The sequence below is a fragment of the Pristis pectinata genome, chromosome 2 (genome assembly GCF_009764475.1).
Source record: "Pristis pectinata isolate sPriPec2 chromosome 2, sPriPec2.1.pri, whole genome shotgun sequence".
Taxonomy (NCBI): Eukaryota; Metazoa; Chordata; class Chondrichthyes; order Rhinopristiformes; family Pristidae; genus Pristis; species Pristis pectinata.
The window spans coordinates 95,574,469-95,601,914 of NC_067406.1; the positions used below are offsets into that span (position 1 = coordinate 95,574,469).

Here is a 27,446-nt window from a genome sequence, read left to right on the forward strand (position 1 = left end):
GCAAACTTACTAACCATGCCTTGTCCATTCTCATCCAAATCATTGATATAGATGACAAATAGCAATAGGTCTAGCACCATGCCCAGGGGAACACCACTATTCATGGGCCTCCAGTCCAAAAAACATCCTTCCACAATCCTTCTCTGCTTCCAACCATCAAGCCAAATCTGTATCCAATGTTAGCTAGATCTCCCGATCCCATGTGATCTAACTTTCTATGGTAGCCTACCATGTGGAACCTTATCAAAGGCCTTACTCAAGTCCATACAGACCACGTCTACTGCCTTCCCCTCATCGATCTTTTGGTTACTTCTTCAAAAAACTCAATCAAATTTGTGAGACATGATCTCCCACGCACAACGCCGTGCTGACCATCCCAAATCAACTTCTGCCTTTCCAAATGCTTGTATATCTTATCCCTTAGAATCCTCTCCAGTAACTTACCTGCCACGTATGTTAGACTTACTGGTCTATAGTTCCCAGGTTTTTCTTTGCAGCCCTTCTGAAATAAAGGCACAACATTAGCCACCCTCCAGTCTTCCAGCACTTCAGCTGTCACTAACAATGATGCCTATATCTCAGCCAGGGCTCCCACAATTTCTTCTGTAGCTTCCCACAGTGTTCTTGGATATACCTTATCAGGCCATGGAGATCTGTATAACTTCACACATTTTAAGACATCCAGTACCTCCTCTGTGGTAATCCAGACTATCCCCAAGACCTCCCCATTAACTATCTCAAGCGTCAAAGTCTTCATGTCTTTCTCCACAGTAAAAGCAGAGGAGAAATACTCATTGAGGATCTCACCCAGCTCCTGCAGCTCCACACGTAGATGTCCACTTTGGTTTTTGAGGGGCTCTCTAGTTACTTTTTTCCCTTAATATACTTATAAAATCTCTTTGGATTCTCCTTAACCTTCTCTGCTAAAGCTATCTCATACTCCCTTTTTGCCCTTCTGATTTCCTTCTCAAGTTCACTCCTGCAACCTCTATGCTGCTCCCAGGATTTACTTGATCCCAGCTGCCTGCACCTGACCCATCCCTCCTTTTTCCTGACCAGAGCTTCAAAATCCCTCATCATCTTGGGTTCCCCACCCCTGCCAGCCTTGCCCTTCACTCTATCAGGAACATGCACATCTTGAACTCTTTATATCTCACTTTTAAAAGTCTTTCACTTGCCTGACACCCCTTTGTCCACAAACAACCTACTCCAATCAACATTTGCAAGTTCCTGTCTCATACCGTCAAAATTTGCCCTGCCACAATTTAGAACTTTATCTTGTGGACCAGATCTGTCCCTTTCCGTAACTAATTGAAAACTAATAGAACAATGGTCACTGGTGCTTCCCCACTGACACCTCAGTCACTTGTCCTGCCCCATTTCCCAACAGTAGGTCAAGCTTTGCCCTCTTGGTAGGGACTTCAATATATAGCATGAGGAAACCTTCCTGAACACACTTAAAAATTCCACGTCATCAAAGCCCTTAAGCACTAAGGCAGTCCCAGTCTATAGCAGGAAAGTTAAAATCCCCTATAATGACAACTCAATTATTCTTCCAACTTTCTGCAATCTCCCTGCATATTTGTTCCTCTAATTCCCATTGACTATTAGGGGGCTTATAGTACAATCCCAACAAGGTGATCATCTCCTTCTTATTTCTCAGCTCCACCCATAAAGCCTCACTGGATGACCCCTCAGTAATTTCCTCTCGGACTACTGCCATGATGTTCTCCTTAATCAGAAATGCAACTCCCCCTTCTCTCTTTCCCCTTCTATCCCGCCTGTTGCACCTGTAGACTAGAATATTTAGCTATCAGTCCTGTCCCTCCAGTAGCCTTGTTTCTGTAATGGCTATAATATCCCAGTCTTATGTAGTTATGCATGCCCTGAGTTCAGCCACCTTACCTGTTAGGCCTCTTGCATTGAAAATAAATGCAATTTAATCCAGCAGTCTTTCCTCATTCCTGAACCAGAATGGGTCCAAAATGCTGGTAGGGCCCTGGGGGGCACTGAGAAACATAGGAATCTTGTACAACTCCATAGATCTCTGAAGATGGCAACACAGGTAGATAGGGTGGTAAAGAAAGTGTTCATGGTATACGTCCCTCTTTTATTAGACCCCCAAATTGCATCACTTCAGGATTAAAGAAATATATTGTAGGTCCTCTAATTAGGACCCTAAACTGGGAGAAGGCAGATTTTGATTGTGTAAAACAGGATCTGGGAGAGGTAGACTGGGAGTAGCTCCCAGTGGGGAAAACAACATCCAATAAATGGGAGGCATTTAAAAGTGAGATAGTAAAAATTCAGAGTCAGCATGTCCCTGTAAGGCAATGGTGGTAAGCTCAGAAAACCCTGGTTGATGAAGATATTGAAGGTTCAGTCAGGGAAAAGAAGGCAGTGAATGTCAGGGTAGAGGAAATTGTTACCAAATGAGGCACTTGAGGTTTATAGGGGATTATAGAAGAAAACTTGAGAAAGAAATTAGGAGGTCAATAAAGGACCAGGAGATGTCTTTGGTGAGTACAACAAAGAAGAATCCCAAACCTTTTAAGTATATTAGAAGCAAGAGGGTAGCTTAGGAAAGAGTCAGTCCCCTAAGGGACCAAAGGGGTAATCTATGTATGTATGTATGGAGCCAGGAGATAATCAGTGAGATAAGAAATGAATACTTCTCATTGGTATTCACCAGGGAGAAATACCGGGAAGAGTAGCACGTCTGTACCATTAGGCTGGGTAATTCCCTTGGGCCAAATGGGATCTATCCCAGGATACCAAAGGAATCAAGGGAGTAAGTTGCGAGGGCTGTGATGTAGAATTTTGCATCTTTGTTAGACATGGGTGAGGTACCAAAGTCAAAGTCAAGTTTATTGTCATGTGCACAAGTGCAATGAAACCCTTACTTGCAGCAGCATTATTGACATGACATTCACAAGAAAAATATAAATTAAACATGTTATACAAAGTTACATAAGAAAGAACACAATTAGAACAAAAAGGAAACCAAAGCCCATTGTAGTGCAAATGGTCAAAGTGATTATAGTGTTGCTATACTGCGGTAGTGATTACAGTTGTGCAGGTTGGTTCAAGAACCAAATGGTTGAAGGGAAGTAGTTCTTCTTGAACCTGGTGGTGTGGGACTTCAGACTTCTGTACCTCCTGCCTGATGGTGGCTGCAAGAAGATGACATGGGCTGGATGGTGGGGATCTTTGATGATAGGTGTTGCCTTCTTAAGGATTAGTATAGTCAGGTACAACATGGGCATGGTTGCCTGAAGGGCCACTTTCTGTGCTTTACAAGCCTTTGATTCTTTGGCTCTATAAAGTTTCTGGGCATATGCAGGCTTTCATCTTTTCTGCAAGTGTTGATGCCATGAGATAAGCTGACAGTTCCAATATCAGTACACGTCGCCTATGGTCAATAAAGATAATCTATGTAATACAATTGGTGGGGAAAGAGTGAGAATTCAGAATTTTTGGCAAGAATGATTTTCACAGGATCCCAGCCAGCCATTTATGTGTTGAGTGTAATCTCATGATTAACACAAATGGGGGAGATTTGCGCTTCCACCATCTGCTTCAGTTTTGCTTGCCAATAATTTTGCAACTAAGGTAAGATTCATTTTTCCTACATTTTATAGTCCAAATCTTACACAGCCTACTTGATAAAACCATCAGTGCTGCTTCTGTAAAGTGCCTGAGGATGCAAACTAATGAGAGCACATTCTGATCTTAACTATTAAAAAACTCTTTACCAAAAGAACTCACACGTTTTCCAAAAAGGTGAAAGTAACTAGTGGATCTATTCTCTTACATGAGTGAAGATACACCAATTACGACAAATTAAGGTTCAAGTAATTTCCCAAATACACGCCAATGGCGAGAATTGGAAAGAGCACACCACTACATCAGACATATAAAGTGCTCAATGAGCAGACCACATGTCTGACATCAGACACCCAAAAACAGACACCCTCCTCCAGGTTCCACCACAGGAAGAGATTATCTGGTGGGCCAGGAAACCAATATCCTAGCAGGAATGTTTAATTTAGCTATTGGGGAGGGTTTAAACTAATCTGGCAGGGGGATGGAAACCAGGATGATAGGATACAAGATGTTAGGGTAAGGGAGGAGGTTTATAGAAGCAAATCCAAGACAGTGTGCAGTGAGTATGGCAAGAAGGACAGGCAGGTGAAAAGTCAGGATAATTTGCTGAACAATAGAAGTACAACAAACCAGGATGTTAGGATAGATAGAAACAAGTCCGAGATAGTGTGTAGTGAGGATGGTAAGAAGGACAGGCAGGTGAATAGTCAGGATAATTTGCTGAACATTAGAAGTACAACAAAATCAATAGCAGATACTGGACTAAATGTACTATATTTGAATGCATGTAGCATTAGGAATAAAGTAGATGACCTAGTGGCACAACTACAGATTAATAAATACGACATTGTGGCAATCACCAAGTCATGGCTTTATGATGGATGTGATTGGGAACTTAATGTCCCGAGGTACACAGTGTATAGGAGGGATAGGCGGGTAGGCAGAGGGGGTGGTGTGGCCATGATGGTTAGTAATGATATAAAATCAATAGAAAGGAAGGACATTGGGTCAGAAGAGGTGGAATCCTTATGGGTGGAGCTAAGAAATAGCAAGGGTAAAAGGACAATAGTAGCAGTTACATATAGGCCCCCTAATAGCAGTCAGGAAGTGGACTATAAGTTGCAGTTAGGAAAAGCGTGCCAGAGTGACAACGTTAAGATAATTATGGGGGATTTTAACATGAAGGTGGACTGGGAAATCCAGCAAGGCAGTAGATCTCAGGAGACTGAGTTTGTGGAATGTCTACGGGACGGCTTTTTGGAGCAACTTGTTGATGAGCTCACCAGGGGATCGGCTGTTTTGGATTGAGTGCTGTGTAATGAACCGGAAGTGATTAGGGAACTAAAGGTAAAGGAACCATTAGGAACTAGTGATCACAATATGATTGAGTTCAGTTTCAAATTTGAGAAGAAGAAGCTGATAACTGGTGTATCGATCTTTCAGTGGAACAATGGAAATTACAGTGGCATGAGAGAGGAGCTGGCCCAAATTGATTGGAAGAGTAAGCTAGCTGGAGGGATGGCGGAGCAGAAATAGATTGAATTTCTACAAAAAATAGGGAAAATGCAGGATAGATATATTCCATGGAAAAAAGGTACAAATGTGGATAGTGAGAGAGATGAAGGCTAAAATAAAAGCAAAAGGGAGGGCATACAAGGAAGCAAAAATTAGTGGGAAAACAGAAGACTGGGAAACTTTTAAAAATCTGCAGAAAGAAACTAAGAAGGTCATTAGGAAAGAAAAGATCAATTATGAAAGGAAGTTGGCAGATAACATTAGAAAGGATACTAAGAGTTTTTTTTTAATATATAAGGAGTGAAAGAGAGACACGAGTTGATATAGGACCAGTCAATAAAGGTGTGGGAGAGATTATAATGGATAATAAAGAGATGGCAGAGGAACTAAATGTGTATTTTGCATCAGTCTTCACTGTGGAGGACATCAGCAATATACTGGTTAGTCAGGGGTCTCAAGGGATGGAACTGAGTTCAGTTAAGATTACTAGAGAGAAAGTGCTAGGAAAACTAAATGGACTAAAGACTTATAAGTCTCCCGGACTGGATGAGGTGCATCCCTGGGTTCTGAAGGAGGTGGCTTTTGAGATAGCGGAGGCATTGGTGATCATTTTCCAGGAATCGATAGACTCCGGCATGGTTCCGGAGGACTGGAGGGTCGCAAATGTAGTTCCGCTGTATAAGAAAGGTGGGAGGCAGCATAAAGGAAATTACAGACCTATTAGTCTGACGTCGGTGGTGGGAAAGTTATTAGAATCGATCCTCAAGGATGAGGTTATGGAATACCTAGAGGTGCAAGGCAAGATAGGTCCAAGCCAACATGGTTTCATGAAGGGAAGATCCTGCCTGACCAACCTATTGGAGTTTTTTGAAGAAATCTCAGGTAGGGTGGATAAGGGAGAGGCGGTAGATGTTGTGTATTTAGACTTTCAAAAGGCCTTCGACAAGGTGCCGCACAAGAGACTAATTAATAAGATGAGAGGTCATGGAATTACAGATAGGATAACAGAATGGGCGGAGCATTGGCTGGTTGGCAGAAAGCAAAGGGTGGGAATAAAAGGATCCTGTTCTGGTTGGCTACCGGTTACTAGTGGTGTTCCACAGGGGTCAGTGTTGGGGCCGCTTCTTTTTACCCTGTACATTAATGACTTGGATGATGGAGTAAATGGTTTTGTGGCTAAGTTTGCAGATGACACCAAGTTGGGTGGAGGAGTGGAGAGTATTGACGAGACAGGTATGTTGCAGAGAGACCTAGATAGTGTAGGAGAATGGGCAAGGAAATGGCAGATGAGATTTAATGTTGAGAAATGTGCAGTTGTACACCTTGGAAACACAAATAAACGAGCAGATTATTATCTGGAAGGGGAGAAAATTCAAAGTACAGAAGTACAAAGGGACTTGGGGGTCAGATCGGTGGTAAGGAAAGTGAATGCTATGTTGGCATTCATTTCGAGAGGTATAGTGTATAAAGGTAAGGAAGTGTTGATGAGGCTCTACGGGGCACTAGTGAGGCCTCATTTGGAATACTGTGTCCAGTTTTGGGCCCCATATCTTAGGAAGGATGTGCTGATGTTGGAGAGGGTTCAGAGGAGATTTACGAGGATGATTCCAGGAATGAAAGGGCTTACATATGATGAGTGTTTGTCGGCACTTGGACTGTACTCACTGGAGTACAGAAGAATGAGAGGGGCCCTCATAGAAACATTTAGAATGTTGAAAGGACTAGACAGAGTAGATATGGCCAAGCTGTTTCCCTTGGTGGGTGAGCCCAGGACCAGAGGGCACAATCTTAGAATTAGAGGGTACAGGTTTAAAACAGAGATGAGGAGAAATTTCTTTAGCCAGAGGGTAGTGAATTTATGGAATTCCTTGCCACATACAGCAGTGGAGGCTGGATCACTGGAGGCGTTTAAGGACGAAATAGACAAATATCTAATTAGTCAAGGTATCAAGGGATAGGGGGATATGGCCGGAAATTGGGGTTAGAATAGATTTTTTTCATTGCCCCCCCCATTTCTCATTCTTTTTTTTCCCCTTTTCTTTGGAGCAGACTTGATGGGCCAAATGGCCTACTTCTGCTCCCTTGTCTTGTGATCACACATGGAATACTTTAACGTGGTGCAAGGACATCTAAACTCACCAACAAAGATGTGAAATGGAAAAGGCATGAGGTATTTTACATTACTGAAATATCTTATTTTCATGATTGCATATTTTGATTTGCCATTGCTGTACAATGTTCTTATTACAATGGAACTGTTGAAAACCATTTTTATTTTGTGCCAATAACAATTTTAATAGTGCAGAGACATGCCACGCTGGTGTGGTAACTGCCAGCATTGCTGTAGAACCTGCCTTGCATCACATAGAAAGGTTGCTAGAGGAGTGCTACCAGCAGTGTTACAACCGATGCACCCATTGAATGAGTATGCCAGCTGTTAAATCCTCATAAAAGTCACTCCCAGTTGCTTTATGCAGAATCTGTGTACTTTGAAAATCTGCAGAATGTTCAAATAAGTAAAAAATTTACAAAATAGATGCTGGAAATCCTAGACAAAAATAGAAAGTGCTGGAAATACTCAGCAGCCTTCAAAGTGAAGCACTAACTGTTTTCCTTCCCAACACTGACCTGCTGAGTACTTCCAGCATTTTCTGTTTTTTTTAGTGTGGCTTATTCCAGAGTGGCCGAGACTTGCTTGTATCAGCAGAATGTCCCTCTAAATAGACACAAATGCAATAAACCATATACACCTAGTTATACAGACACTGTTCAATAAAAGGTTATAGATTGCACCCAGCAGTTCCAATTTATGCTGGCAACAGGGGGTGTATGACTTGTAACATCATTGCTTCATGGGTAATATAGGAAAAACTACACTGGTCCAATTTTGCAATGATCCTGATTTCACCCTGAAAAAACCATGACCAAAGTCTGCCCTATGCTTAATTGCTTTTATGCATGATTTGCATATAAAAAGGGGGCACAAAATAATTCAATTTCTAGACAATCATATCACCATTAAAATTATAAAATCAAATTTCTAGTCAAAACTGACCATTAATTTCTGTCATTATATATGTTAGCAGTTACATCCTGAAAAACGGCACTCACAATTAGTTTAAGCACACTCTCTGAACTTTGAGAACAGGTAAAAACACTTAATTCTGCAGTAGCGGGCCTTTTTGAAAAGAGACACACAAATTGAAATTACCACAATTTAAAGTTTCAAAATGATTTGGAATTTCTTCCACCTTTAACTTCCAATTATTACTTTAATTTACCATTCATTGTCAACCCAGACGAAGCACTCCTCAAACAAGTTGAAAGAAATTGTCAGCTGGATCTTTAGCTGCTAATGAAGCAAGTACATTGTTTTGTGAAGACAATCAATTCTGATTGTTCTTAATCAATGCTGGAGCCTTTTTAACAGGCCTTAGTAGAACCAATAATCTTTGCTGAGATCTCTTGATATGCAACAGGTGATAATCAAACCAATAAAAGAGAAAAACAACTTGACTTCATCTTGACCAGTCGACCTGCTGTGGATGCATCTGAAACCTGACAGTGCTGGTTGGTAGTGTGAAATCCCCACACTGAGGACAGCTTCCAGCCTTGATCCACAAACTGAATGCCAGAGAAGAGATGACTAAGACCCAACCAAAACTGCAGGATGAGCTTCAAAAAATCTGCAGCTGAGTTGCAGACAAGGCAGGCAAAATACTGGAAAAATAATATTGATATTTAATGATACAGTAATGGTAATTTACAGTCAAATTCTTCTTAAAAAAACATCTTATGTTCTGCTAATGATGGTGTTTCCTGTTGGGAACCTGCTGTTGTCATTCTTCAGTGAAACTCAACCAGACCAGCCAATAAGTACCATGACTGCAAGAGGAGGAATTACAGGCCCCCTGACATCTCAAAGTCTTTCCACCATTTACAAGGCACAAGTGAGGAGTCTGGTGAAAAACAGTCTACTTACAAGGACAGGTGCAGGAGCAACAATACCTGCCGTCATGCAGGCCAAAAGCAATCTCCTTGACGAACACTTCATCAATCACTCTAAACATTCATTCTCTCCATCACTGGCGCATTGAGGCTGCGGTGTGTACCATCCGCAAAATAAACACCGAGGCTTATGTGACAGCGCCTTCCAACCTCTTCGACCAAGGGCAGCTGCTACATGGGAACATAATCACTTGCATGTTCCCCACCTAGTCGCACATCATTCTAACTAAGAATTAATTACTCACAATTTGGAATTAGCCCTCTGTTTCTGCACTAAATGGATGTTGCATTGGCTATGGTGCCAAATCAGCGGTCACAGAAAAAAAATTGGAATATCTTCATATTTGTGGCTTCCTCCCTTTTAGAGGAGATGTAAGCCAACGTATGTTCCCAAGCAAGAGCAAAAGGCTGAGCTCCAGTTTCACAGCCGCTGCACCAGGATCACAGTGGGAAATGGATCACTGGCTGCCATGGCGATGCGCAAAACCAGAGAGAATGGGGGGGAAATGAAGGGAAGGGGGGAAATCAGGAACATGGATAGAAGGTTGAAGCAGGACACTAGTATCTGATTCTATGGATCCCATGCTATGCAGCAGCCCTATTGTGCACGACCATTGTGAGCATTGGCACCCAGATCACAGCATCGAAGACTGAGATGCACAGATGCTGCCATGTGCCTCGGAGCCTTGTTTTGAAAAATCTACTGTATTCATAAAATATAAAGTTATCCAAACATGGACATGGTGTTGTTTGTCTTCATTCACTGTGCCAAACAATTTTTATTTGCTGAGAGTATTAACGATGTCAATATATCAGAAAATTATCAGTCATAAGTTTGAAAAGTTGTTACACACAGCAACCACCCCCCCCCCCCCCCCACTGCCCCCCTCCATGTCCAAATGGTGGGAAGATCCTATACTGTGGTCTTTCCCACAAAACCTTTGCAGCAACTGCATCAAGCTGCAGTGGTCCCCTCAGCATCTAGTCCTAAAGCTCAGAGTGTGCCAGTCTGTAGCATTTGCTTGCAGACATCTCCTCGCACTGAAAGACCAACCGATAAGTTTCAGACAAACCAAAGTGCATCTTTCACTGGGTTAATGACCAGCAGGAGCAGTCAATGGTTGTCTCAATGTGTGTCCCTGGGAACAGCTTGTGGAGCAGGCTCCTGTGTAACCCAGCTGCTCAGGATAAACCTTCACAAACACCACTGCACTCCTTTCCCAACTTTTTTGGTAAACACACAGTCGACAAGGAGTGGATGATGTTTTCATTCACAGTGCCATCAACTTGAGGGCCGCAAATAGGATTGTAACTCCAGCTATGCATGAAGTATCTGATGGGATGGGCCCCTCCCATCACCAGTTAAACAAGAGTTTGGTGCTTATTTGAGAGTTCTGGTGAGGTGTTCTGCAAATTGACTTTGACAGTCTGCTCAGGGAACCATTCATCAGCATCCAGACACCTTTCTTATCGATGCCTCTATGCTGAATGCCAACATAGAAAATGAATATGGGGAGCCAATGAAGATAAAATCAATATCCCAGTAGAGATACTTTAAGTTAGATTCAACTCCCGACTGTGGTTTGCTCTTCCTTTGTGTGTGTAAAACAAAAAGTCACGCACATTGACAATGTCATTACATGCACAGATGATAGCGGGGAAATGAATCACAACAGAAAGTGTTAGGTCCACTTTCCCCAATCGGTGAGATTTCAAAACAAAATGGATGCAAATATTTTGAAACATGTTCAAACCATTTTTATGCATGACTTGTCCATAAGAAACAGATGCAAATGATATTTTTCAAATCTAATTTTGGGCTGATGCCATTCACTCAATCTAAATCCTGGAATTACTGAGCCAACAGCAGTGTTTTTTTTTATTCATTCGAGGGATGTGGGCTTCGCATGCTCAGTCAGTATTTAATTGCTCATCCCTAACTGCCTTTGAGAAGGTGGTGGAGAGCTGCCTTCTTGAACACTGCAGTCCTTGAGGTGGAATGAGTGAATGGTTGTGGATGGGGTGCCTATCAAGTGGACTGCTATGTCCTGTATAGTGTCAAGCTTCTTAAGTGTTGTTAAAGCTGCACTCATCTAGGAAAGTGGACAGTATGCCATTACACACCTGATTTGAACCTTGTAGATGGTGGACAGGCTTTGGCGAGTGAGGAGGTGATCGCAGGATTCCTAGCTTCCGACCTGCTCTTGTAACCACATTGTGCATATGGCTACTCCAGTTCAGTTCCTGGTCAATGATAACCCCTAGGATATTGATATTGATATTGGGGGATTCAGTGATTGCAATGCTGTTGAAAGTCAGGGGTGATAGCTGGATTTTTTCTTGTCAGTAATCGTCTTTGCCTGGCACTTGTGAGAACACCTTCATCAGAAGGATTGGTCTCACCACCAACATCTCAAGACCAATTAGGAATGGGCAATAATACTGGGCTTGTCAACAACTTCCTGAACACATTAATGGAAAGCTTAAACACCACATTAAATAGCTTGAGGAAGCACAGCATTGATGTATTAAAGACTATTCCAAATTAGTCTTGGTATTTTGTAAGAACAATCAAAACTTGCCATTTATTATTAATATTTTTTAAATGAATATGTATTTCAAAGGTTGGTGTACATTATTTGTAACAATAAGTAAAAGGTAGTATTAACTGACCGTTAAAATACATTAGTTAATTGAAAACATGTTTAGATTTGAAAGTCACAGTCAAAGGTGAAAGTCGAGTTTATTGTCATATGCACATGTACATGTACGCACAGATGCAATATTAATATTAACTTTCAATTAATAAACCCATTCCATTAATAATAGTGGCCCTGCCCATGAGGAATTGATACTGACTGAAAAGGAAGACCAAAACCTAAGAGTGATAGGGATAATCTAATAGGTGGACAAGGAAAAAAAAATGGTGTCCAGATCATAGGTGAACGCCTGGACTGAAACAACAACCAGACCTTACTCTACGAGTTCTATTAAACATACAAATATGTAATAATCTACGTAATGTTCTATATAATCTATCACACTACTATGAGCTTACAAAGGAAAATTAAAAGAGTTTACCTGGTGTGGTTCCAAGAATGATAGATTAATCTCATTGAAATGTCTGCAATATTTACCAGAATTACTAACAGTTTTAAACAAGTTCTGCTTTAGAAATAATTCCCTAACCAGTCACCACTGAGCACTTTACCTGCAGTGGCGCTATTCAGAAATAAACCCTGATACTGGAAGGAATCATTAGATGCAGCAAACTGATTTATAGATTCGTCTAACATACAACATACAGCATAGTACAAATTCGTTACCTGCTGATTTGCTGCATCAGTCAACATTTACTAAATTAAATCAAACATATTCTTAAGCATTGAAAGTGTAATATTTTGTGTTTTTTTTAAACGAGCCTTAATTTGAATTCATTTGAAACATAAATGAAAATGAACTTGTTACACTAAATACTATTTTGGAATGTGTGATTATTGAAAATATCTGAGATCTTGAATCAATCTTTCATCAAAACATTTTGCATTAGTTTAAACATGCCCATCAATAAACATTTTGACTTGAAAAGGCATTGCATAAAATCCAAGCAATTTATCACAGTGCCTATCATTGCATGTGTTTATAATGTTGCTGAACCATTTTAAAATCTCATTATTTTTTTCATTGCAGCTAACTGAGAATCTCAAACCTTACTACCTTTGGCTGTCAGAAATGGAAAGTGCAAGATTTCCAGTTGCAGCAATCCCTAATAATAAATCTTGGTGTTCTGAACAGAAAGTGACTCCTACTGCAGAAAAGCATTTGAATTGTCCTGTTAAAACTGTACCACCTCAGTCACTTTTAAGTGCATTTTGGATGATTCAATAGGACGTTGTTAAATAAAAACTGTAACTGGAATCAATAACTGCATTACACAGAAAAATATTTATGTTGGATGTCACAATAAAGAAGACAAATATTTATTTAAAATATATTTCAGCATTATCTGTAAACTGTAGCGCATGAAGACAGTGTCTCAGCACAGCAGAAGCAATTGGGCAGTTTATTGCAGGTACTGTTTGCTGCAAGGGGCATTGCCAGCTAGTATCTCTGGTATGCTGGTGACAGAGGATTCACACACCCACACACACACACACCACCTCCCCCACCCGCCGCCCCCCCCCCCCCCACATATATATACACACACACACACACACACACACACACACACACACGCACGCACTTAAATAGCACTGAGAGATGCAGCACAAGCATTACTCAGAAGCAAACCATTGCTGCAATCAGAATCAAAGAGAGTTGAAGACAATCTAATCCAGTTAATTAAATCTGGTATAGTATCCTGCATAGAAAATCAATTGATAAATACTGAGGTTAGTAATTTTATCAATTTAATGCTGTTCTGAAAGGGCTGGTAGGTCTCCACAATGCAGTGAATCTCTAAGCATTGCTGAGTAAAGTCACGTATAGTAGGTGTTTTTAAACAGTGAGGGACACTATATTTTTGGTAAGGTGCCATACCTTGCGTTTACGACCTAACTGCTCACTGCTTCTCCTCGATTGCCTCTTTCTCTCTCTTTCTCTTGCCTTTTCCTTCTCCTTCTCCTTTTCTTCATGATCAAGATCCCGGGCTTTTTTAAGGTGAGCTGCAGCATGAGCCATTACAGAAGGAAAACACCAGGAGACCCTGGTTTTAAAAATTCAAGTCACCCCAACCAGAGATTGTTGGCAAGGACAGAGCAAAGGAGGCAGGAATCAAGGTCTGCAATCCCATTGAAAAGGTCACCTCCCAAATAAAACACTTGCAGTACTCTTAATCCAAAATATAATTTAGTTTCACAGGCGTAATCCTCCCAGAGAACAGGAAGCAAGTCTGAGCCCAGCTCTCCGCAGACCTGCAATAGGTAATAAGGCAACAGACCTAGAGCACATCCTTGAGCATGCAACGTCAGAAGGAGGCCTTGTGGGCCCTGGGACTGGCTGTATCCCCCGACTAGAGGAAGCAGGACTCATATTAATGGAAATTGAGGGGGAGGAAAAACCTGCCAGCTTAGCTACACCTCATACGTGCCGAGAAATGGTGCAGTCTGTTTTAATGACTATGCTGCTACTGCTGCTGTCTCTGCTGGAGCACTGGATATTTCTCTTCTCATTTAAAGCAGATCTTTTCCTGAAGATGGATTTCTACAATCAGTGATTGTACAACAATATATACTGTAGGTGTGTGGGGAGAGGAAAAATGTTGGCTTTGTAATGATTTGTTTTTTAGCTCATATGAGCTTCTACTCAATGATCTTAAGCAAGTATTTAATTAAAGATAACTTCAGTATGTATAATGTAATACACGTCTCAATCCATGAATTGACTGGATAGGGTTTAATTAATTATAGCTGTTTCATTAGCTGGTAAAAGCCAGCACCAGGTTTATACTCACAATAACATCCAAATATTGAATATTAAAGCAGGTGTTCACCTGAAGGTAAAAATCAAAGGCAGCGTAATACATTGAAAATTTACTTGAAAAAGTTAGTTATCACAGACAATGAATCTGAATTTCTGCAGATATAAAGCACAAACACTGTGCATCATACAATATGGAACACTAAGAGCCAACAAAACTAGTCGAATAACATTCTACAGTTTCTCACGCTTATTTATTTTGGTTTTTTTTTCCTTGGAATATACATTTAAAACCATAAGACACAGGAGCAGAATATGGCTATTCGGCCCATTGAGTCTGCTCTGCCATTCCATTGCGGCTGATTTATTTTTCCCTCTCAACCCCATTCTCCTGCCACACAAATCTTTAAAACTCATCCAACTTTAAAAGTAATCTTTTTATCTCAACTTAGAATTCTTAAGGCACAATGGGTTAAATATTATGGAGAAGTAACAATACTTCTTCCACAGAGTCACCATCAGATATTTGCTTGCTTTGCACCTAGGATCATCATATCATTATGAGAATCATATTGAGGGACAAGATTTATGTTCATTTGGAAATGTACGAACTGATAAGGGATAAATAGCATGAATTTGTGAGGGGGAAATTTGATTGAGATTTTGAGAAGGTAGCCAAAGAGACTGATGAAGGCTGGGTGGTAGACATTGTCTATGTGATCTTTAGTAAGGCACTTGCCAAGGTCCCGCATGGTAGGCTGGTCCAAAAGATTAGGGCACATAGGATCCAAGGAGAGCTGGATAACTAGATCTAAAATTGGCTTGGTGATGGGAGGCACAGGGTAGTGGTAGAAAGATGTTTTTCTGATTGGAAGTATGTGATTAGTTGTGTACTGCAGGGATTGGTGCTGGGACCTTTGCTGTTTGTGATATAGTGACTTGGATGTGACTATAGGAGCTATGATCAGTAAGTTTGTAGATGGCACAAACATTGGTACTGTCATGGGTAGCATGGATGATGCATAAGGCTACATAAGATCAGTAGGAAAGTTAGGCAGAGCTGTGGCAGATGGAATTTGATCCTGACAAGTATGAGGTGATGCACTTCGGGAAGTCAAATGGGTGGAGGACTTATGCAGTAAATGGTAGGGTGTTAAGGAATGAGAGACCTAGGAGTCCAAGTCCATGGTTCCCTGAAAGTAGCAACACAGGTGAATAGGGTGGTGTAGGAGACATATGGCATGCTTGCCTTCATAGGTCAGGACATTTTTAGGCTTTAGGCCACTCATGGAGTACTGTGTGCAGTTCTGGTCACCACACACCAGGAAGGTTATGACTGGGCTGGAGGGATTGCAGATGAGATTCACCAGGATGTTGCCACAAGTGGAGGACTCTAGTTTTGCGAAGAGATTGGACAGGATGCGCTTCTTTTCAGTGCTTCTTTTCAGTTTTTTTTTTAAACACAGACAGTGCTTGATGTCCAAAATAGACTGCCAGAGGAGGTGGTGGAATTAGATACAACTACTACATATAAGAGACATTTCGACAGACAGTTAAATTGGCAAGGTAGAGAAGGATACTGTCTAAATGCGAGCAAGTAAGATTAGTGTAGATGGACAAAAAAGTTGGCCTGGACGTGGTGGGATGAAGGACTCATTTCTGTGCTGTACAGGTCTATGACTCTATAATTTCCAGAATTCCTTGCCTGCTGGCCTCCATTCCTCCATCTCTAGATTAATTAGAATTAATCCAAAGCCCCATAATAGCCCTTGCATCTTGGATCTTAAACATTACATCACACTCATACCCATCTTTGATTAATCTTGATATTTTACCTTTATCTGTATTAAATGCCATTTCACAATGACATACTTAAATCTAAAGTTATGAAAGCAAAAGGGGAATCACTTTGGTGGGATGACACTATTGCCCCCCTCCCCCCCCCCCAATAGTCAGCAGGAATTAGAGTATATATGAAGAGAAATTCTACATGTAGGTGCAAGAATTGCATGTAGGTTGTAATAGTTGGGTGTTTGTAACTTCTCAGATATTGCCTTCGTGCTAAGGGATTAGATGGGGCAGAATTTGTTAAGTGTGTCCAGGAAAGTTTTCTGAAGCATTATGTAGGAGACCCTACTATAGAAAGGGCTACACTCGGCCTCGTCTTTGGAAATGAGTCAAGGCAAGTGATTGATGTGACAGAGGGGGAGCACTTTGGGGCCAATGACTATAATTCTATTAGTTTCAAGATAGTTATGGTAAAAGGTAAGACTGGTCATCAAGTTAAAATCCTAAATTGGGGAAAGCCTAATTTCAATGGAATTAGACAGGAACTCGCAAATGTTGATTGGGAGAGGCTGTTTGCAGGGAAAGGGCCAGGTAGCAAGTGGGAGGCTTTCAAAAGTAAAATATGAAGAGTTCGGGGCCAGCATGTTCCTGTTAGAGTGAAGGGAAGGGCTGGTAGGATTAGGGAAACTTGGTTGACAAGGGATATTGAGGGTCTGTGCAGGAAAAAGGAGACATATGCCAGGAATAGGCAGCTGGGATCAAGCGAATCCCTTGAAGAGTATAAGGAATATAGAAATAAATTTACGAAGGAAATTAGGAGGGCAAAAAGGGCTGATAAGAGATTCTATAAATATATTAGGAGTAAAAGGGTAGCTGGAGAGAGTAGGTCCCCTTAAGAATCAACATGGTAATCTACATGTGGAGCCATGGGAAATGTGTGAGGTCTAAAAGAACAGTTCTCATCTATACTTACCATAGAGAAGGACATGGAAGCTAGTGAGTTCAGAGAAGGAATGGTGATATGCTGGTGCATATTAACATTATGAAGGAGTAAGTGTTGGAGGTCCTGAAATACATAAAGGTGGATAAATCCCCATGGCCTGACTGGGTGCTGTGGGAAGCAATGGAGAAGATTGCTGGAGCCCTGGCAGAGAATTTTGTAACTTTGTTAACCACGAGAGAGGTACCGGAAGACTGGAGGATAGTTAATGTTGTACCTTTATTTCAGAAGATATAAGCCAGGGAACTATAGGCCAGTGAGCCCTACACGAGTGATGGGAAAGTTATTGGAAGGGATTAAGTGTAAATTTTAATGTCAGTTCAAAATGCAGAAACTGCAAAAAAAGGGGCTCAGAAATATTTAAAATGCAGAGTTTCTGGTCAATTTTGCCATTGAAAGCTTGATTATAAGTTCCACCTTTTTTGTTATCTTTGCTGAGATATTTTTCTCATTCTTCCTTGTATTATCTATTCAATCATGCCTCTCCATTGTGTGGACTCATCCACACATTGGATCTCAGTTCTTTTGGACCTACATAGAGATCAACTAGTGACAAACCACAACCATCACAATAAAATTAATTCTGTCTTGGGTAAAATTACCTAACCAATGGTTATTGTTGACCTAGAACTTTTGTTGTTGTAGATAGCAAGGAAGGTTGCAAAGCTGCTATATGATATAGATTAGATAAAAAGTTGGGTGGAGCAATAGCAAATTGAATTTAATCCTGACTAGTGTGAGATGATGCATTTGGGAAGGCAAAGAAGGGTTTAGGGTGGAAGGTATGAGGTTTGAGGGGATCTGAGACGGAAGTCTATTTCACACAGAGAGTGCTTAGAGTCGGGAATGCACTGCCTTAAGGGGTAGTGGAGGCATATATTCTCACAATATTTAAGAGGCATCTAGACAGGTACCCCTTGAATTGCCAAGGCATTGTCAGCTACAGACCTAATGTGGGTAAGTGAGCTTAGTGTAAATAGGTACATTGAGCTGCATGGACATGGTGGGTTGATGGGCCTGTTTCTGTAATGTTTGAGAACTCTGATTGCACAATTCCTTGCTCAGCCTCCAGCAAGGAACACCTTGTTTCCAATTTCACCTCTAAGTCTTGTCTTCTAACACTGATACCATAAGGCATCCATTCCTCAAACTCATGCTTTTGTTTATTTTGTTTCCCCATTTAGTCACATCTTCAGAGTATGCATGCACACTGCTGGGCATGTAGATGGACTACATCCCAACTTCTACTCTTAAAAACACAACATTCATTTTGTGCATCTCTACTACCTTTTAGTTCCCACTTCCTAATTCCATTCATCCAACTCCTCCATCTCCTATTATTAATCTAAATCATCTCCAATGCCTCATTATTTCCCTATATGTCTGAACACTGGTATAGCTAAATTCAGCTTGTAGAGCTTGTCTGGATGAGCTGAGAATAAATGTTGCTTTCTGGACCATCCTCCTAATTTGAAGGTCAAACGGATACCTAGGAATAAACAAATAATTTGGGTGGCTTGGCCATATCAAAAATGTCCACATTTAGCTGTTGGTTTTAAATACAATAAATAACGGGCTAAGAAACAACAACTCAGTCTATGAGATGTACCCTTCATAAGACTGTCAAAGACTGTTTTCCTGTCAAAGAATCCATCAGCCCTTTCAATGTCTTATGCCACCTTCAAAGATGGATCTAATTTTCATTTCATTATATATATGTGTGTGTGTATATATATATATATATATATATATATATATATATATGTGAAAATAAATCCCAGGAAGACTGACCTTAAATTATTCTTCATAGCAAATGCTGTCCCCAAGTGATACTTCATATTTCACCCTATTTGTCCTTACACTGATTTTCATGTACAGACAAAGTGCAGGTCGATTCAGAGTTCCTGTTACACTTTGGATAGGAGTACTTGCTTGTTCAAAATTATTAGTCTGGATGATATCAATTACCCAAGCCTATATTGCCAGGAAGTAACTTCAACCGTTGGCCACACAGATCAGTTATTCCAATAGATGGGACACAATGGGCATTGAGATAATGGTTCCTCACATGAACAGCCAATGGCAGAGCTTCCCTTGGGTGATGTAGGCTTAATAATTTTATCTTCAAAGTTTTGAGATAACCTTTGTATATCCATCACATTTACAACAAATTCTATGAGAAATGTCTTCGATTTTAGCTCTTTTTTGCTTACAAGGAAAAACGAACATGATCTATGTACTTAAGGCTAGCATGGTCCCAGAAAGATTTTGAACTCAATATCTTTTTATCTGTTTATGCACCAATTAGTATCGCGACCAATTCAACAATTGAAGTTATTCAAAAAGCCAGTTCCTTGGTTTGAAATTTTTTTATTGAACGTATTTAATATGGCAATAATATAGGAAATGGAATACTACCAGCAGTGTCTGCTATTAGTTGGAACTGATAGGTGCAGTTCCTCTACTCTGTCTTAAAAGTAAATGCAACTTCCATAGTGTGCTCCCTAATGGATTAACAAATGGCTGTTTAATGTGCAACTGCGCAGGGATTCCGATGCTACATATGCAAAGGCTTCTGCAGGTTTTCTTCCCAGTATCATCACAAGTTAATGAGTTTCACAGGTATGTAATATCTGCAGTGAGTTCCACCATTTCCTCTTTGAATAATATCATCAGCTACATGAATTTGGCATTGCCTTTCATGTTGCCAATTTATATTTTTGTGGCCACACAAGAAACATTTTAGAAAGTCTAATAAATACAGCATGAAAGATACAGCTCGAGGGAATATTGAGGAACAGAGGGATCTTGGTGTACAAGTCAATAGAACCCTAAAAGTAGCAGTGTCGGCCAAGGCACAGAATTTAAGAGATGAGGTGGGGGGTTGGGGGTAAGGGTGGTCTTGGTCCGTCTTTATAAAACTTTGGAACATTGTGTGCAGCTCTGGTTGCACATAATAGGGAAGATGTGAATGCACTTGAGAAGGTGCAGAGGAGATTGACTAAGATGTTGCCTGGAATAGAACATTTCAGTTATGAGGAGAGACTAGATAGGCTGGGTTTGTTTTCCTTGGAGTCAGAGGCACAGAGTGAGGACCTGATAGAGGTATACAAAATTATAAGGTGCATAGATAGGGTGGATATTTTCCTGTAACAGATGACTAAAACCAGAGGGCATACATTTAATGTATGGATCAAGAGGGTTGAAAAGGATCCAAGGAAAATTGAAATAGCATTCTGGAACACTCCACCAGGAGGAAGTTACTCTCACAACATTTAAAAGGTATCTGGATGAGCACTTGAATTGCCAAGGAATAGGAGGTTACAGATCAAAGGTGTTTATTAAAGATGACTTGGTGGGCTGAAGAGCCCATTTCTGTGCTGTATGGCTATAACTTCACATAACACAAGCTGGTTATTCTCAAAAAAATATTTTGGGACACTCATGGTGCTATGACATGCTGCAGATATGTTAAGTCATAACCTGGAATAATCCTTTGCAGATATTTATCAATGAGGTCACTGGAGTAATATTCAGGATAAGTATGTCATCTTAAATGTGTCTGTTGCTACAAATGAACAAATTGAAAAGTAACTTGAATATTAATGCATTGCAGTGTGAAATGACAGAAAAATTAGGACAATGGATATATCAACCTATATTAAGGCAATTTAATCTCTTTGTTCATTCCTTGCTTTAATGATCTCCGTTCATTTTTTGAATAATGCCCTTGTTTTTTTTTACTACTGCCAAAAGAAGCTATTTACTCATTTTAAGAGCTTCAGTGGAGTTTTATGATGCCTCAGAGTATGAATGACAAACTTGAGCTTTTAGATTTCAGTAGTTGGTTTGGTTTATACTGGATAGTGGTGTCATCACTTCTTGATTACTATTCCATTTTTTCAGTTATACAGCTCACTATTCCAAGGCTTTTGTTGACTGCTTCTCTGCAATGATCGCATATGCCAATTGTTCATTTCTAAATATCCATTCGCCCTTCAAAAGACTTAAATCTCAATGTTTATCATTTCACTACATAAATGAAGTATACACAGAGCCCACTTTAGCTTTCTATATAATTATTTGGCATTGTTTACATTAAATTCTCTCTGTCCATATACCAATTTTGTTTGAGACATTTTATGACTTTTGAGCCATCTCCTTAGATGAATCAGCTCTTCTTATTCTGCAAATCTGTCACTGTACACATGAGTGTCCCTCTCTGTCTCCTGTTATCCACACTTTTAGAGATTTTTACCCTGCTCTTCAAGCCATTCCACCACAACAATTAACTGCATCAAATTAAATCTTAAACAGTATCAGCAAGTCAATTCGTTTGAATGGAGAACATCCATGAGAGATCAAGGCCTATTACCAAATACTTTTTTATATTAATTCTCTTTGTTTTTTGTATTTTTGATTGTTTAAAAGTCTGTTAAATGTTAGCATTTAGTTTGTTTGTTTTAGATCTTCATTTTTTTAAAATCATTTTGGATTTTTTACTTGTTTTTGAACATTTCCAAATGTCAAAGGGATTTGAAAGCACTTAAGTCCTTTACAGGTTAGTCAGGCCTGTAGGCATAGTTAAGCCAGCTGTCAAAGCTTTATATTTCAGCTAGAAGACTTCTAACCTGTAAAATTTCCTAAAAATGCTTCATGGGGTATTATCAGATAATGTATGACAAGGTTCCACTTAGAAGTAGTAGGGCAGTTGATCAAAAGTTTGAACAAATGCTAGGTTTTAAGAAGCATTAAGAAGACTTCTCTAACTCCCTCTACTCTTTTAAGAGGTTCTTCAAACACAATGCTCACTTTCTCATCACTCCTCACACCTCCTTCTGTCTCCAGCATTCTCTTCTGGTATCCAGTTCCTTTTATCTACAGCTTCTAAATGGCATTTCTCTTTCTTTTTCAATCTTTTTATTAATTTTCAAATTAATACAGATTAATACATATAACATCGGTAATTATACACGTAATACAAAGAGATCGGGAGGACAATCATGACACATATAGTCATAAAGAATAAAAAATATACTCTAGGCCCCACGGTTTCTTAGTAAACAAATATATTACAAAAAAAACCAAAAAGAGAAAGAAAAAGATTTATTATATTAAAAAAACACAAATTGAAAAAAATTATAAGTAATAAAATGAAACAAACTAAAAAAAATTTCAAAAGGAAAAAAAACTGGACTGATATTTCTCGATGAACAAGGAGCATTATTATGTCATCAACTCCGCTCCTCTAAATTCAAGGATTATTGAAAAGGGATCTATATCATATGAAAATATTGAATGAATGGACTCCAAACTTCCTCAAATTTAAGCAAAGAATCAACAGTTCCACTCCTAATAGCATTTCTCACAAGCTTCCTCGAAAGCTTCTCTGGTGTCTGCCCAGAAGGCCACAAATATAAATCTCATGCAGACTCTGCACCCATTGCCTCTTCTGCGGGGTGCAGCTCAGGATCAAGCAGATTCTAGTTAAAATTTGAAAGGGATTAATTCCTGAGCTGGTCTATGTCACCAAAGTCATTGAGTCACACAGCATGGAAACAGGCCCTTTGGCCCAACTCATCCATAAACGCCAAGCTAGTATGTGTTTGGCCCATATTCCTCTGAACCCCTCCTGTCTATGTACTTATCCAAATGTCTTTTAAATGTTGTTATTGTACCTCCCTCAACCACTTTCTCTAGCAGCTCATTCCATATGCACACCACCCTTTGCATGAAGTTACCCCTCAAGTCTCTCTTAAATCTTTCACCTCTCATCCTAAATTTAGTTCCCCATCTATACCCCTCATGATTTTATATACCTCTATAAGGTCACCCCTCAATCTCCTCCATTCCAAGGAATAAAATCCTAGTCCTGTGCAACCTCTCCCTATCACTCAAGCCCTCGAATCCTGGCAGCATCCTTGTAAATCTTCTCTGCCCTCTTTCCAGTTTAATGACGTCTTTCCTATAACAGGGATTCCTGTACATAATAGTCCTAGTGTGATCTCACCAATGTCTTGTACAACTAACTGCAATACAACATCCCAACTCCTATACTCAAATGCCCTGACTGATGAAGGCCAGCATGTCAAATGCCTTTTTCACCACACTGTCTACCTGTGACGCTGCTTTCAGCGTTCTATGTTTCTGTACTCCTTGGTCCCACTGTTCCACAACACTCCACAGGGCCTGACCATTCACTGTACAAGTCCTACCATGGTTTGACTTGCAACACTTTACACTTATCTGAATTGAAAGCCATTTGCCATTCCTTGGCCCACATCTAGCTGATTAAGATCCCCCTGTAATTTTTGATAACCTCTTCACTGTCTACAATACTACCTATTTTAGTTTCATCTGCAAACTTACTAACGATGCCCTGTACATGTACATCAAAATTATTTATATAGCAGGCACCTCAACATACGGGAAAGATATCAACAACACAGCCTCTGTAAAATGCTCCAAATTCTCTGAAAGACTCAGTGAACCATCAGCATCCTCTCCCGGGCCAACATCCTTCAGTTTCAGGTCCTAATTAAGTCGGGGAACAAGCACCTACCCTGAGCCCAGATATGGCAAACATTACCAAGCACAGTAGTGTAGCAGTTAGCATAACACTATTACAGTGCCAGAGACCCGGGCTCAATTCCGGCCACTGTCTGTAAGGAGTTTGTATGTTCTCCCCGTTTCTGCGTGAGTTTCCTCCAGGTGCTCTGGTTTCCTCCCACATTCCAAAGACGTATGGATTAGGACATTGTGGGCATGCTATGTTGGCACCGGAAACGTGGCAACACTAGCGGGCTGCGCCCAGGACATACATTTCATTGTGTGTTTCGATGTACATGTGACTAATAAAGATATTTTATCTGATCTACCATGTGTATGGGATGTTCTCGAAGCCTTCTAGAAAAAATGTGACATTCCTGCTGACTCCTTAGAATTCCTGGCCCATGATTAGTCAAAGTAGAGAAGGAGCATTCAGGCACTTGAATCTCGAGTTCATGCATCAGCAGCACACAGAAGCCCAACATAAGTAGCAATTGGAGTGCCCCACCTCACAAACTACCCATCCATCTCTCCCGTCAGGCACCTCCCACCCCATCTGTAGAAGAGTATGTGATTCCCACATTGGCCTCTACAGTTACTTCAGAACACACAGAATTGGAGTGGAAACCAATTACCTTTGATCCCAAGGCATGGCTGAAGAAGACAGGGCCACAAATCTGGATTAAATTCCATCAGCCCATTTCACCAATATCACCCTGTAGCCTAAGACTACCCACCACACTATCAACAACTCCACAAATCTTAGTGTTATCTGTGACTTTACTGATGTCCTCCATCCACATCCAAATCATTCACATATATTACATACAGCAAGTGTCCTAGTAGCGATCCCTGTGGAGCATCACTGGTCACAGGCATCCAATCACAAAAGCAACTGCCTACCATCGCCCTCTGTCTCCTATTGTCAAGCCAGTTTTGGATCTAATTTACCATCTTGCCCTCAATCCCATTGACCTTAACCTTCTGGACCTTGTCATAAACCTTATTGAAGTCCATGTAAACCACATCTACTGCACAGACCTCATCAATACACTTTGCTACATTTTCAACAAAGTTCAAAACCATGATTTAAAGCTTCAAGACAAAAAGTACATTCATTGGATTGGCTGGATTGTGGTACTTAACATTCGGGTGGCACAGTGGTGCAACTAGTAGAGCTGCTCCTTCACAGCACTAGAGACCCAGGTTGAATCCTGACCTCAAGTGCCATCCATGTGGAGTTTCCACTTTCTTCCTGTGATCATATGGGTTTCCCCTGGGTGCCCCCGTTTCCTCCCACATCCCAGAGAAGAATGGGTTGGTAAGTTAATTGGCCTCTGTAAATGTCCCCTCATGTGGTAGAACCTGGGGGGAGTAATTGAGAATGTGGGGAGAATAAAAACTGGCATTAATGTAATGTGGGTGGCTGATTTTCAGAACAGACTTGGTGGGCCAAAGGCCTTTTTCCGTGCTGTATCTCTCTATTTGTTTAGTGGTTAGTATTTCTGCTGCCAAACTTGATGCATGAAGATTTAAAATTTAAGCTTTAGTGGCTTAACTACATCATGACAAGACGTCCTTATCATTAGCAAGATCAGGTAATCTAAAGCAAGAGGAATTCAGTTAAGTGATAGACTACACTACACAGATTTGTCTGCTGTCCCCCTTCCTGCCCCCATAAACTCCTAACATCGCTTAGGAAGTGTCCCTTATTGTCTAGGTATTCATGAGTGGACTGAGCTCTAGAGAATGCAGTCTTTAAGTCCTTGAACTAAAGTCACTGCTCAGACTTTATTGGAAAATATACTTTAATAAGAGGTCTTTGGGTCAACCTAAGTTGTTACAATCTTGAGCAAAAAACAAACAGTTGGAAATCCTGATGTAGGGTCTTGACCTGAAATGTCAACCATCCCTCCACCTCCACAGATGCTTTCCGATCCAATGAGTTCCTCCAACAGTTTGGTTTTTGCTTAAATTTAAATGTTTTTTGAAAGATGATCCCAGGTTGCCGGGTGTTTGTAGAGCTCTGGGTCTCCATAAGACAATTGAACCAAATTGATCTTTGGGTATAACAGGCAATGGGCAACAGTACTTCATACCTTGCCAGATTTCATTTGCTACTAATAGTAATGGAAAAGAGAAATTGACAGGTTATAAAATAAGTGATATATGCCCTTCATAAAGCTCTCAAGGAAGCCAACAGACAATACCAGTCCAAAATTGAGTCACAGACCAACCATCAGGGCTTACATGCTATAACAGGCTATAAAATAAAGTCTAGTGGCATCGACAACAACAGTCCATCCCTTCCCAATGAACAACACATTATATGCATGTTTTGAACAGAAGGGGAACAGAATGTCAGCCACCCCGACAGCCTGTACCCACAGTCACCAATGCAGACGTCAGGTCAGTCTTCCTGAGACTGAACCCTCGGAAAGCATCTTGCCCAGATGGAGTCCCTGGCCGTGTCCTTAGAACCTCCGCAGATCAGCTGGCAGGGGTAATTGCAGACATTTCTAACCTCTCCTACTTCAATCTGAGGTTCTCACCCGCTTTAAGAAGACCACTATCATCCCGATACCAAAGGAAAAAAGGCAATATGCCTTAATGACAATTGCCCGGTGGCTCTGACATCCACCATCATGAGGTGCTTCGAGAGGCTGGTCATAGCATGCATTAACTCCAACCTCCCAAGCAACCTCGATCCACTGCAATTCACCTATAGCTGAAACAGGTCTATGTGGACGCCACCTCCCTGGCCCTACACTCATCTCTGAAGCATCTGGATAATTAAGACACCTACGTCAGACTACTATTTATTGACTACAGCTCCGCTTTCAATACCATAATTCCAAGCAAACTCATCTTCAAACTCCAAGACCTGGGACTCAACATCTCCCTTTGCAACTGCATCCTTGACTTTCTGACCAACAGACACAATCAATAAGAATAGACAGCAACACCTCCGGCACGATTATCCTCAACACTGGTGCCCGACAAGGTTGCGTCCTCAGCCCTCTATTTTACTCCCTATACGCTCACGACTGCATGGCCAGATTCTGCTCTGACTCCATCTGCAAGATCATGGATGATACCACCCTAGTGGGCTGCATCTCAAATAACAATGAGTTGGAGTACAGGAAGGAGATAGGGAGCCTAGTGGCATGGTGTTATGACAACAACTTTTCCCTCAATGTCAGCAAAACAAAAGAGCTGTTCATTGACTTCAGGAAGCAGGGTAGTGCACATGCTCCTGTTTACATCAATGGTGCTGTGGTCGAGAGGGTTGAGAGCTTCAGGTTCTTTGGAGTGAACATCACCAATAGCCTCTCCTATTCCAACCATGTAGATGCCACGGCCAAGAAAGCACACCAGCGCCTCTACTTCTTCAGGAGGCTAAAGAAATTCATCATCTCCCTATTGACCGTCACCAATTTTTATTGATGCACCATAGAAAGCATCTTATCCAGATGCATCACAGCTTGGTATGGCAACTACTCTGCCCGAGACCTCAAGAAACTGCCGAGAGTTTTGGACACAGCTCAGCACATCAAGAAAA

At 40.8% G+C, this 27,446-nt stretch overlaps 1 protein-coding gene across 20 annotated transcripts in view; it reads right to left on the reverse strand.

Moving 5' to 3' along the window:
• ank2b (ankyrin 2b, neuronal) overlaps positions 1–27,446 on the reverse strand; it is a 781,056-nt gene that overhangs the window by 400,117 nt on the left and 353,493 nt on the right. Inside the window, exon 1 of one of the 20 annotated variants that reach the window (XM_052010162.1) lies at positions 13,669–14,087. The exons of the other annotated variants lie outside the window; for them this stretch is intronic. Within the exon in view, the coding sequence (XP_051866122.1) occupies positions 13,669–13,809 (141 nt within the window). The 5' untranslated portion in view covers positions 13,810–14,087. Of the gene's footprint in view, positions 1–13,668; positions 14,088–27,446 lie in introns of those variants that run through there. 20 annotated transcript variants of the gene reach the window in all.